This window comes from Eriocheir sinensis, chromosome 10 (assembly GCF_024679095.1).
Source record: "Eriocheir sinensis breed Jianghai 21 chromosome 10, ASM2467909v1, whole genome shotgun sequence".
Classification (NCBI taxonomy): Eukaryota; Metazoa; Arthropoda; class Malacostraca; order Decapoda; family Varunidae; genus Eriocheir; species Eriocheir sinensis.
In genome coordinates this window covers 20,495,185-20,509,092 of record NC_066518.1, presented here as the reverse complement: position 1 = coordinate 20,509,092, position 13,908 = coordinate 20,495,185, and the positions used below count along the sequence as shown (strand labels likewise).

At 44.2% G+C, this 13,908-nt stretch overlaps 1 protein-coding gene across 1 annotated transcript in view; it reads right to left on the bottom strand.

The window, feature by feature from the left end:
- The window catches only part of LOC126996675 (mitogen-activated protein kinase kinase kinase kinase 3-like), a gene marked incomplete at its 5' end in the record, with an annotated part of 50,305 nt that extends 36,659 nt beyond the window's left edge, over window positions 1-13,646 (bottom strand). Inside the window, 2 exon segments of the mRNA XM_050857409.1 lie at window positions 13,268-13,449; window positions 13,569-13,646. Of these exon segments, the coding sequence (XP_050713366.1) occupies window positions 13,268-13,449; window positions 13,569-13,646 (260 nt within the window).
- Window positions 13,647-13,908: the final 262 nt, after the last annotated feature.

The window sequence follows — 13,908 nt, the reverse complement described above, 5'->3', positions numbered from 1 at the left end:
AATAATTTTCATTGAAAACTGGAAGTGTAGCAATAATGAACACCACCGCACCCAGATGTAAACAAACCCACTGATATGACTGAGAGATTGGGGCAAATATATGTATTCTTCTACTGCAGAGAACATCTGAGGGTCTTTTGTGAACTATTTCATTTCCCCGCATGGCAGTCTCCCATACCAAAACGATATTGTGAACAGGGGGCGACTTCAATATGCAAGCAGACGGTTGAGAATTCAATCAATTGTTGTTTTACAGTACCCTCCCGAGTTTCGCGATCCTCGAGTTTCGCGCTCAATACTAAATTCTTACCATCCCGACTTTCGCGCATTATTGCCCCGAGTTTCACGCTGCTTTGACATGTACGGGTCACTTCTATCTACCATCGGCATCACGCACGATTCCTTAAGGACGTGTCACACTGGCCTTTTACCTCCAACCATTGGGGCTACTGGCAACCGCGGTTGCCTGTGCGCCCATTTGGTAGCGCATTGTCAGCTGTCAGTATGGATGGAAAATGGTTAGGGGTATGAGCAACCGCGCGGCTGTATGTAAACAAACAGACGACGGCAGTGGCTGAGGAGTGAGGAGCAGTGGAAAATGGCCAACCAAGAAACTCGTAGAGTAGACTGGCAGAGCTGCTTTATTTACTATTTAATTGACACAGGGCAACCACTTTGTTTACGTTGTGAATACGGACAACCGACCTTGGCTGTGTGTGACGCACACCCAGAAAAGTTGGAGTTACCGGTCGCCCCTCTCGCCAACGCGGTTGGAGGAAAAAGGCCCAGTGTGACACCAGAAGCTTAAATACGTGGTCACACAAGCTGGTTTCTCGGGAATTTCCCACCGAAATTATCTCCCGACAATTTTCTGCCTTGAATTTATCTTCAAGTTTGGTCACACAGAGGACAGTTGCATTCTGGGATGTATCAGCTGAAAAGCAAGACAAACAATGGATCCAGACATTGCAGAGTTTGCTTGGTGGTGTTTGCTGAAGAAATAGAAAAAAAATTAGAAGAAAGCATTTGTTGGTTCGTGAGTGGTTAGCTTGGAGACAAAGGGAGAGATTGCCACAGCTTTCTACTGTTAAGTGCTACGAGAACTTAGCAGTGAGGACCCAGACGCAATTAGGCAGTGGCTACGCTTGGACAAGACAAGTCCAAGACCTGCTCAACCTGGTTAATCCAAAGTTATCTAGCTTCATGGAACTCATTGTGGTACTGGAATAAACACGCGGATAGCTACTGAACCGATCGGCTGACACGCTCTTCTTCTTCTTGTGACCACAACTTACCGACCTCACGAGAAAATAACTGACATGCTGGTGACTGAGTTTCTGACTAGAATTTCAATGAGTTTCCCTTGAAATGCAGCCGACTTTGAATCTGTGTACAAAATTCTCAAGAAACTAGCGGTTGGGTGACCGTGTTCACACGTGCTGGGGTGACCCGGGTGGGATTCACAGAGATGCGTGCTAATGGCCCGCGGTAAAAGGTACGAACTAATGATTTAACTATCAATGTTGACTTCAGATTCACAAAGCTTTCGCTTCGTCATAGTTAGAGGCCACTGATTGGATGAGCGCTGTCTATGATGTCATCGGACTCGGCCAATCACAAGCGTGTTTTCAGAACTGTCAGCCAATCGTAAGGAAGCCAGCCGCCTTCAGCTGTAGCTTCAAAACGACCCGTTCTCTCTTCACATTTTCTTCCTTTGTACACAGTACGTATTTTGAGATAACAAGGAAGTAAAGTGGGGAAAAAAAAGTCAGCTTCTCCACGGGCCGGAACAAATAAGCGCTTTTTCAGTGTTTTCAATACCCTGAGTTTCATGATCCACGAGTTTAGTGCTATACCTGTGGAACAAAGCAAGCGGGAAACTCGAGAGGGTACTGTAGTTGTTTAATGAAGAGATTTTCTATTCTCTTTTCCTATTACTCTCTCGGTCCCACACGTCCTCTGCGTGTATCGAAACACACGAGAAATTAATCACAACAAGGAGAGGGTATTCGCCGGCTACCTGGGATTGAACCCGCGACCAGCGTGACGAGAGCCACTCCCTACCGAGTCGGCCAAAGAGGTACCCCACTGGCTAAGTGGGTTATGGGAGGCTCGTTCATCAGGCATAGTCGCCGCACTACACGACTTTCCCCTCTATGTAGATTAATTTCTGTGTGTTGAGACCTTAGACAGTGACCACTATCAGTTCACTATTCCACAATGTCCCCGTAGAGACATACCTCCAACTCTCCCATTTTCTATTACCCTCGGAGAGCATGGGCCATCCTACCTGTTACCCCTTCGGGGAAACTCAACAGAACCACAGGATAGGATGCCCACTGCTATGGCATCACTTTAATGAAGAGATTTTCTATTCTCTTTTCCTATTACTCTCTTGGTCCCACACGTCCTATGCGTGTATCGAAACACTCGAGAAATTAATCACAAGGAGAGGGTATTCACTGGCTACCTGGGATTGAACCCGTGACCAGCATGATGAGGGAGCCACACCCTACCAAGTCGGCCAAAGAGGTACCCTACTGGCTAAGTGGGTTATGGGAGGCTTGTTCATCAGGCATAGTTGCCGCACTACAGTTGTTCATCAAGCTGTCTGCCAGAGAAGACCTCAGAGCCTGCCTTGGACTGGGCATTCCTACAACTCCCTTGTAGAGTGTATGTTGTGTTGTCTGCAAGTGTGGTTGTACTGCCATTCCACAAGTAATGATCTGTAGCATTTAATAATAATTTTAAGGTTAGCTACAATTGCTGGCATGTCCAGAACCTTCGTCTCCTCCTAGCAGCCCCATCTTCTGACCCAGTAGCTAGTGCAAACTATTAAAGCTAGTACTATTGATTTAACAATCAACATTAACCAGATTCACAAAACTTTCATTTCATCATAGTTGGAGGCGCACTAAGGCAGAGAGGCTGCAGACTGGGTGTGCGGCATTGATGACGTCATTGGACTCACAGCGAATCACAAACTTGTTTTCAGAACTGTCAGCCAATCGTAAGGCAGCTGCCTTCAGCTGCGGCTTCAAAATGATCTGTTCTTTCTTCCCATTTTCTTCCTTTTCCATGGTACGAATTTTGAGATAACAAGGGAGTAAAGTGTCAGAAAAAATAAAGTCAGCTTCTCCATGGGCCAGAATAAATAAGTGCTTTTTCAGTGTTTTCAATACCCCAAGTTTTGCGATCCTTGAGTTTAGTGCTATACCTTAGGAAGAAAGCAATCGTGAAACTCGGGAGGGTACTGTAAACAATAGGACAATTTTAGTGGGGGCCAGGACCATCAGTCATTTCAAATTTTTGCAAAAGTTTAGTTTTTGGAATCATTTTGAAGGTTAGGGTATAAATAACAATTTTAGTCCGAGTGGACAACAATCCACTCCATGTGAAACAATTTTGGAGGGGGGAAGAGGGGAGGGCTGATGACCCCTCATGAGCGAAATGGGAAAAGCTCAAACTGTTCTAACTTTTTAATGAATGATCCGATTTGAACATATTTGACATCAGAAGCTTTGGTTTGAAGAGTAGCAACTACATTCCCAAGTACTTTTGGTGAGCACAGCCTCCGAAACATTGTTTTTTATATGCTGCACAGCATACTGTTTTTTTATACAGAATTGGACTTTGCTTTCCGAAGAATGTACCTACAGTCAAACCTCCCCATTTGCGCACATATGAGCGGTCTGAAGGTGCACAAATGGTGAATGCGCAAATGGCAAACTTAATAACCTATGGGGAAAAATACATATGGGCAGTCACGACCCTCCTACAGTCAGCTGCTTAGCTCGGAAGTCCAGCTCGCACCTGTGGGAGATCAGATAATCCATACCTAGGATGCAGGGGTCGTCCATATCAGCCACATAGACATAGAGGAACTCTTCCTCCGAGCTCAAACTTCGCATCCACTGGGCCTCTGAGCTCTGCATAGTGTCCAGTGACTCTGCACAGTCGATGCGACGTCTTAGGAAACCGACAATGACTCAACACGTCAGTTTGCACCAGTGTGCGTTCCGAGCCTGTGTCGACGACCACAGGCCACAATACCAACCTTGCCCTTCACTTGGCAGTTTGTCATGGTGGTTCTCCTGCACATTGATATCTTCAGGGTATGTACAGGACAGACTGGTCGTTGCCCCCATGAACCAGTCCTCCTTAATTTCCCTCGCCCTAGTGGTGGTCCCTCGCCGGGGGCACATTTTTCCGACACTCATTCTTCCAGTGCCCCTTTTCTCCACTTGGGTCCTTCCCTGGGCTTCTTCCTAGCACCACCTTCATATTCCTTCTTCCTCTTATAGCATTCGTGCTCCTTGTGCCCAACCTTCTCACAGTACCAGCATGTTCCTTGGAACCTGTCTGTGTCGCTGACAGCGCCCTTTCGTGCCCTAAAGCTAGACCTAACAACGGACTCAAACTCCATGGCACATGCCAGAGCTTCCTGCATTGATATTGGCTTAGCTTGGTTCACTTGTATCTTCAGCTGAGGGCTGTCCAGGGCATTGATGAATTGATCACGCAGCAAAACCGTCAGTAGGTCAGGGCTGGCACCTGGGTATGCCTTTTGCGCCATGCTCTCAAGGTCCTGAGCGAGTTCCTGAAGAGACTCGCCGTGCCTCATGTTGCAGGTTCTGAACCTAACCCTGAAGAGCTCGTTCTGATGCTTGGTCCCATATCGTTGCTGCAGCGCCTGTGCCAGCCCGCTGTAGCTGCCCTTTGTCGCATTGTCAAGCTGAGCAAGGACCTCCAGCGCCGCCCCTTTCAGACTACTGGCCAGCTGAACCGCGCACTCTTGGTCATCCCATCCATTCCGAGCTGCCAACAGCTCAAACTGAGCGCGGTAAGCCTCCCAGGAGACCTTGCCATCAAACTCCTGAGGCTTCTTTCTAACAGGCGACCCCAGCAGACTCATGGGGCTGACGGAACTTCTTGCGGGGGTAAACGCAGGTGTAACAGGGCTCAAACTACCCCGGACTTGCATAGGAGAAGCATCTTGGGTACAACTAGCCCCTGCAGGCACTGGTTGTCCGTTTCCAGCCAAAGAGTCTTCAAGGGCCTTCACTATGTCACTTACTTCTAATATTTCTTTGTGTGTCATCTCCCATACCACCACCATCTCTTGTTGAAGATTTGTGTGTTCTTTCTCCACTTCTATCAGGCATTGTCCCAACTTCGTGGTCAAATCAGTCATTTCTTTTCGCACTGACTCACTTCCATCTTGTACTGCTTGTAGTTGTTGCTGTAGTCCCGTGAAGCGATCTTCTAGCTGTTCTTTGAGTTCTTGGAGTGTTCCTTCTTGTTGTTGCTGTTGAGCTCTTTCTTGTTGTTCTTTGAGTTCTTGGTGTGCTCTTCTTGTTTCTCCCCCAGTAGTCTCAAGGCTTCCAAGAGTTCAGTCGACATGTCGTCCCTCTGGGCAGCTTGGGAATGAGTCTCCATGGCGAAAAAACAAATGCCTACACTCCTGATGCCAAAATGTAATGCTGGACATGTTACTTGGGTTCCCTGTCGCCATCAGGAGACTCAGTGGGAGGGAGATTATGTAAAACACCTTGCACAGCTTCTGTAGTGTAATATTCCTCTTTAGTACAATTCACTCTGACTCTTAACTGACTACTAGCTGGCTATGACTTACAATGACTGTGTCTGACTCCTCTTGCCCTCTTCTCCTATATATATACCGAACAGTACAGTCTAGAATGTTACAGTACGTTCGATCATGCAAGAATGAACATGTAGCAAAAATCTGGGTGAGTTGGCAATACTTCCCGCCTAGTGCTTGACCATGCCCCGCGGGGCACGGGCAGAGCCATTGCTCCCCGCCCTCTGCTCGATCCTTTTGGAGTCTTCCAGAGGCCCATAGACCCCGGGGGAAGCTTCCAGCACAACAATATATGTATATATGTATATGTATATATATATATATATATATATATATATATATATATATATATATATATATATATATATATATATATATATATATATAGTTTCCAATAGTAGTTTCGAGTTTTACTCTTTGAGGATTGTCATGTAAGAATTTTTAGGATTTTAAATTTCCGCTTTCGCACTTTCAAGTAGCCATGGGCGTGGTAGCAACACTGTTCTGCCAAAACACCTGCTGAAAACACCCCAAAGAAAGTGTTAGAAAAGTGTTCTGCAGAAGAATTCAGATTTGGACGTTACGTTTGGGATGAGTTATGTTAGTAGGAGGCATACTGAATGAATGAGAGCAGTGTTCACTGTATCTATCATAGTGTAAAAGAAATTCTTACCGCAGTAACTGGCAATGCTCCAAGGGTGCTGCAAGAGTAAAGATAAAGGCCGTCCTTTTACATAGCCTCGTCATTGCTATGGTAACGGCGTCTCACTCACAGTAAAATGGGGTACGCTGATCTTCCTGATGCAATGGAAGCACTTATGTGTTTGTTTGGGCCGCCATATTTGCTGATGACGTCATCACAGCACAGAGGCGTTCCACCTCTAAAAGCCGGGGGCGGAGCGGACGTGCCGAGTTGGCAACTCGTGCTGCCGCGTCACGCATTTGAGAGCACTCGGAACGTTCCGAGAGTCCCGATTCCCTCTCTCAAACGCAGCCCAGTAGTGTTTTTAGGGGAAGCACTAATTCTATACGGATTCTCGAATAGTACGGGGGTCCTGAGTCCCTAACCCCCGTACTATTTGAAGGACAACTGTATATGTGTATATATATATATATATATATATATATATATATATATATATATATATACACACAGTAAACTCAGTTATCCGGGTGCACCATATCTGACCTTGCCCGTATCCGGGAGTTTTCAAAAATATTTGATTTTTTCCAAAAATTTTTTTTAAATTGTCGTGTGCTGCCAAAAGTCGTTCAAATTGCCCACGCGATGCCTCTAAGCTCTGCCCGGGCGGCGTACCGCACCCGTAAGGCCCGCCTCAGCTTGCACGTAGCAATGATATTGCTGTCCTGGTGCGAAGGTTCGCAGGAAAGCTGTGTGCTTCACAGTACAACTGGCATGTAAACATTCTTGCCGAGCGCTACAAACCATATTGAAATGATGAGAGTCAAGGCAGTGCAGTTTTAAATGGCAGGAGTGTCAAAGGACTGTTTAAGTGAAACACACAGTGCAAATCCTAGCTTAAGCCTTGATGACTGCCTAAATCCAGACTGGACTAAGTGAGTAGGGTTCCATACCCGTGGAGAAGGCGTGCAGGTCCGCTAGCACTCCTGCGGGAGAGAGGGCGGAATAAGAAATGCGGATAAGTACCGCCCTCGGTCCGACATGTGAAAGAAGGATTTTACCACGCTTACGGTAAGGCGAGTAAAGGGGTCGCAGGGGTTTGGGAGTCCCGTGGCCAGCCCGATCTGGAGGTGCGGGCTGGCCATATATCGTGGTTATTTCTTGTGGCTGGCTTCCCCATGGTCCCGCTGGATGCACTGTGCAGGGGGTACCCGCCCCCCTGGCTCGAAAGGGCAACACAGTATAACTAAACAGCCACAGATCACCGTGCAAGCGGATGCGCCAGGTTGTCATTGACTCCTTGGTTATCCTCCCCACTCACACTCAAAAGTGGGGCGGCCTGGAGTACTTGCCCAGCGTCTGTGGGCCTTCGGGCTCATTGCCGGGCTTAAAAGGGTAGTGCCCTGGGGTGCCTGCCCGGGCGTCCGTATAGAAGCCTGCTTTGAGCACTTGACGACCGTTGCCGGCCCGGACCGCTTCAGGTATCGCTCTGGTATGCCTTCTGGTTGACCAGGGTGGTAAAGCCCGCGGTGCTCATAGCCATGAGGTTGCTAACACAGCTATGCAGCGATAAAGCGGCTGGTGCGCCAAAGAATTTCACTAAGAACAGCACAGGCGTCGGCCTTCCAGTTTTTGTAAACTGGACCCGATAAAAAGTTTCTTGTGGCAGTGCTGGGTCTGCGCTAGAAAGTTTTCCCTCTCGATGGTAAACGCTGATGGTGCAGGACTTGGGCGGTTAAGCTGACACAAATACCTGGGCTTTTCTGGAGTTCAGGTCAGGCCCGCTGCTGTGATTGTGGCCTGGCAGAGGAATATTAGCTGCTGCCTGGCCGGGCTAAGCACCCAGCAGCAATGGGTTAGCGGCTGATGCTGTCGCGATCTAATTGCTGAATCCTGAAGTAACAGATCCCCCAAGGTGCAGCAGGACTGTGATAAGCCAGGAGAGATTGCCGCAAGTGCTAAACTCCGTGATGATGCTGCTTTCGAACCACTTTTCTCAGCGCTCGAGCACGCCAATCAGCGGCAGCATTTCACTCCCTGGTGCCAGACTGACTGCTACAAAGCCATGGGGCATACCATATTATGAGTATGGACAGAAGCACCTCTGCAGTACTCCAATCACATTGCCCTTTATGGCAGGCCATGATCGAAAGTTGGGTTTTTCGGGTCTGTAACTAACCTACACCTGACCATATCCGAATTGGCTTTAACGTGGCTCCTATTAACCAGATACCAGAAGAGAGTACTGTACTATATATATATATATATATATATATATATATATATATATATATATATATATATATATATATATATATATATATATATATATATATATATATATATATATATATATATATATATATATATATATATATATATATATATATATATATATATATATATATATATATATATATATATATATATATATATATATATATATATATGTATTATATATATATATATATATATAATACATATATATATATATATATATATATATATATATATATATATATATATATATAGTGTGTATACGTATATATATATATATATATATATATATATATATATATATATATACATATAGTATATATATATATATATATATATATATATATATATATATATATATATATACATATAGTATATATATATACCATCCGACTTTGTGCACATTATCACCTCGAGGTTTGCGCTGCTTTGTACGTCTGATCGATCTGCCTGCATCAGCGTGCATACGGTACATATAAAATTAGTATTATCTGCCTAGGGCGTTTCCTCACTTGTTGTGGCTGGCAAGAGAGGAAAACGGTCAAGTCCTGTCAAGCGGTACTGCGGTACATATAAAGGTATTATCACACTGGGCGTTTTCCTCCAACATTGTGGCTATGAAGGAAGAAGAAGCGGGTCGTTTGGAAAGCCACAGTTGAAGGCACCTGCCTTGCGTTGGCTGACAGTTCTGAAAAGCTACGCTTGTGATTAAGCCAGGAGTCCGATGACTTCGACATTGCCGACGCTGGCCCTATCAGCGGCTTCACTGCCTTAAGCGGTGTCACATGGTCGTGATTAAGTCCAGCCATTGGTGCTACAGGCAGCGCGTATCGCACGCCCTGGAGCGGAGTTCACGGTTATCCGTGAAGCTGGTGTCACACAGGGCTTTTTTCTTCCCACGAAATCGAAACCAGCAAGGGCAACGGCGTAACGCTCAACTTTTCCGGTGCGGCGTCAGCTACACACAGCCATAGGTCGGTTGCCCGTATCCCACATCCACCAACGTAAACAAAGCACTTTTGCCCTGTAAGGCCTGCTCGCGGCTTGTGCTGCCATTACCCAAGTTATGGACTTGTTGCTCCAGTTAAGCGGAAGGAAGAAACATTTGTGGGTGTGGCATGCCTGTGGTTCCCTCCATGCCAGTTCCCCATTGTCACCTCTGCTTGCCCATATGTAGCCAACCACCCATGGATCAACCAACAACAAACAAACACACACACACACACACACACGGTCAATAATACACACCAGACTCATTAGGAACCATTGCAGATGTTTCAGACAAACAGAAACGACTTTACCATTTCTTGAGTGTGTTAAAACCGTATTTGGTAGAGTGGCTCACATGAATTAAATCCTAGCTCTTGGCAAGAAAAGAACGACAGTCGTCTCTTAACACTGCTCTTCTTTGCCATTGGGTATGTTTGGATTTTGTATGAACCACTCACAAATCGTTCCTAACCCACTCTAGGAAATGTGAAGCCATTTTGTTTGTGAGAAACATCTGCTATGGACCGCCCGTGATGAGTCTGGTGTGTGCATGCATGTAATGTGCGTAATGTGTGTGTATTATCTTCTGTTACTTTCGATCACGTGTTTTGTAATTACGGAATTCTAGATGGAGTAGGTTGGCAGCTCAATGCAGCAATGGTGACAATGAAATGGCATGGAGCAACCAGAGACATCGCCACACCAACAACAGCTTCTTCTTCCATTGCTTAACTGCTACAGCAACAAGTCCATAACAAATGGGTAAGGAAGAAGTCACAAACCGCGAGCTCTGGGCAAGTACTTTGGCAGAACGCAATTTAAGCGTCGCATACAGGCAAGTGCTTTGTTTACGTTGCTGGATGATACGGCAACCACCTGTCAGTGACGCATAATTCGAAAAAGTTGGATTTAGTTGTGTTGCCCGTTGCCGCTTAATGCGTGGATCTGAACGCTTGACCTTGGCCGTGTGGCCTTTACCGGAAAAAGTTGGATTTGCGGTTTATGGCTACCATAATGCGGTGGAAGAAAAGGCCCAGTGTGATACTGTAGGTTACGGATAACCCACAACTTACTCCCGGATGGGTGCAGACGGGCGTACCAGCGTTACCAATAGCCACAACAGTTAGAGGAAAATGGCCAGTGTGACACTGCCTTAAGGGAAGCGAGGTCACGCTTTGACGGTGAAAGCGCCAGCGATAGCGTCATCGGACTCCCAGCGAATCACAAGCAACCGTTTTCAGGAAGCTCCAGCCAATCGTAAAACTTCATCTTGTGGCATTAAAACAACCACGTTCCCTCTTCCTGTTTTCCTCCTTTTCAAGAGTACGTATTTTTAGCGAGATAACAAAGAGGGTAAAGGAGGAAAAAAGTGAGCTCCGGGGGGCAGCATGCCACTATAAACAGTTGCCTCATGCAATTCAAACTACAGACTCGGGGACAACCATCAGGCCCAGATGGATAGTCTACCGCGCCATTGCCCACATGTTAAAAAAAAAAAAAAAAAATTTCATTGGTCCAGAACAGATAAGCCCTTTTCAGTGTTTTCAAGCCACCTAGGAAATTCTGCTTGATCCCTCAAGTTTGGCGGCTATACCTTGAACGAGCAAAGCGCGAAACTCGAGAGGTTGTGTATATGTTATATATATATATATATATATATATATATATATATATATATATATATATATATATATATATATATATATATATATATATATATATATATATATATATATATATATATATATATATATAGATATAGATGCATGTGTATAGAGAGAGAGAGAGAGAGAGAGAGAGAGAGAGAGAGAGAGAGTAGGAGAGAGAGAGAGAGTAGGAGAGAGAGAGAGAGAGAGAGAGAGAGAGAGAGAGAGAGAGAGAGAGAGAGAGAGAGAGAGAGAGAGAGAGAGAGAGAGAGAGAGAGAGAGAGAGAGAGAGAGAGAGAGAGAGAGAGAGAGAGAGAGAGAGAGAGTATATATATATATATATATATATATATATATATATATATATATATATATATATATATATATATATATATATATATATATATATATATATATATATATATATATATATATATATATATATATATATATATATACACAATAGGTACATTCTTCGGAAAGCTTAGTCCAATTCTGTATTAAAAAAAACAGTATGCCGTGCAGCATATAAAAAACAATGTTTCGGAGGCTGTGCTCACCAAAAGTACTTGGGAATGTAGTTGCTACTCTTCAAACCAAAGCTTCTGATGTCAAATATGTTCAAATCAGATCATTCATTAAAAAAGTTAGAACAGTTTGAGCTTTTCCCATTTCGCTCATGAGGGGTCATCAGCCCTCCCCTCTTCCCCCCCTCCAAAATTGTTTCACATGGAGTGGATTGTTGTCCACTCAGACTAAAATTGTTATTTATACCCTAACCCTCAAAATGATACCAGAAACTAAACTTTTGCAACAATTTGAACTGAATATTGAACTTTACTAAAGTTGGGAACCCCACTATTTACAGATGGAGTGAAAAATGTGAAACAGATTTTAATATAAAGAAGTGTCATGTGCTGGAAATTGTGAAGAGTGAAATCAGACCCACAGGATGATATAAATTGGGCAATAAGTAATTAACAAAAGAGAGAAAAAAGAAAGAGTTGGGAGTTGTCGTACAGGAAAACTTAGTATACCTGAAAGTCATATCAACAAAATATTTGGAGAAACATATGAGTTATTAAGAAATATGAGTATCATTCCATCACCTGTACAAGGATATGAAGCTAATTACCTTATTGGTCAGACTGAAACTGAAATATGCATATGTAGTATGGCAACCACATAAAAAGAAACATATAAAGAAATTAGAAAGAATATAAAGAATAACAACAAATGTTTCCAGAACTAAAAGATTTTACTTATAAAGACAGATTGTGGGAAATGTATTTGACAACTTTAAAAAAAAGAAGAGTAAGAGGAGATCTAATTACCAAATATAAATTAATGAATGGTCAAGAAAAGACAGATAAGACAGGATCTGCTGTTAATGAGAGCAATGAGCAAGACAACTAAGAGGACACAGTGAGAAGTTGAAGTTAAAGAAAGGAAGGTGCTTAAATAATGTCAAGAAGTTCAGCTTTCTGAATAGAGCAGTAGATGCATGAAATAGATTCACCCTTTAAATGTATGGTTGATCAGATGCACCAATACTGCTATGCACACTCAGTCAAGTAAACCAAGAGGTCTCTTTCCACCTCCATATCTCTGTAACTATGCATTGTAGTAAATATTCAGACATGTGAAGGGCAGCTGTTTCACATATGGGGGTGTGATTGTATAGGAGGGTGATGGGGGTGGATGGACAGCTCATCATATGATGTGGACCAATTAAAGTAAAGCTACAATGGAGTGTGGAACAGTACTGGAACAAGAGTAGTGAGTGGGAGATTCACAACTGATTGTGGCTTGCAGCAATCATTTAGCAGGGTGGTCCAAGTGTCTCGCACACTCGCTGCAACCATTTAGCAGTTATACGGTTTAAGGGAAGATGCTGTGATGGCAAAGAGTACCAAACAGTGTAAGGAAAGACTGGACAAATATAGATATGGAGACAGGACCACATGAGTTTAGCTCAGGCCTTGTAAACTACAGCTAGGTAAACACACACACACACACACACACATTTACACAGCCATAATTAATGCCACATGGCAGCAGTACTTGATCTACAAACTGATTGTGGCAGACACAACAAGAGATACAGACCATCCCTGCTGCGGCGGTCATGTTGACTGTCACTCTGGGCTCGTGCCCGAGCTGTGGCTGAAGTCAGAGTGAGGGTAGCAGTCTGGTCCGTTAGCTCTTCACCCTCCTCCTGGTGTGCATCAGCACTGGAATGTCTTCTAGCATGTCCTCGTTCACGTCCTGGTGATGCCTGGCAGTATCTGCTGCAGGAAGGTTCACTTTCATAATAACTTTGAAACATGGACATTATGGTCAATTCTTATCACTGGTGGTGTCTATGCTTTCCCCCTGAAGGCCACTCACATGAATAAACTTGACCCACCTGTTATGATTGGCCTCATCAAGTGCCTGACTAGCTTCACTGAGGGAGGTTTCATCCATGCCCACTGGCAGGGTTGCTCTGCAGAGACCACAGGAGCAAGTATTAATGGCATCTCTTTGCCGCATTACAAACAAGTGTTAGTTATAGCCTTCACATGTCTCAATCTTGACTTAAGGCAATGATAAGTATTTCACCTATGAATATTCAACAGTTTAGAAGTAAAGATTTTGGGAAAGAGGAGAATTTGAGCAGCCTTTGCCTTCCAGGTTACTTACATAATTTCTTACTGTACTAAAAAAATTCTGCATGAAGTAACTTGCCTCTACCCATGTAAACAATC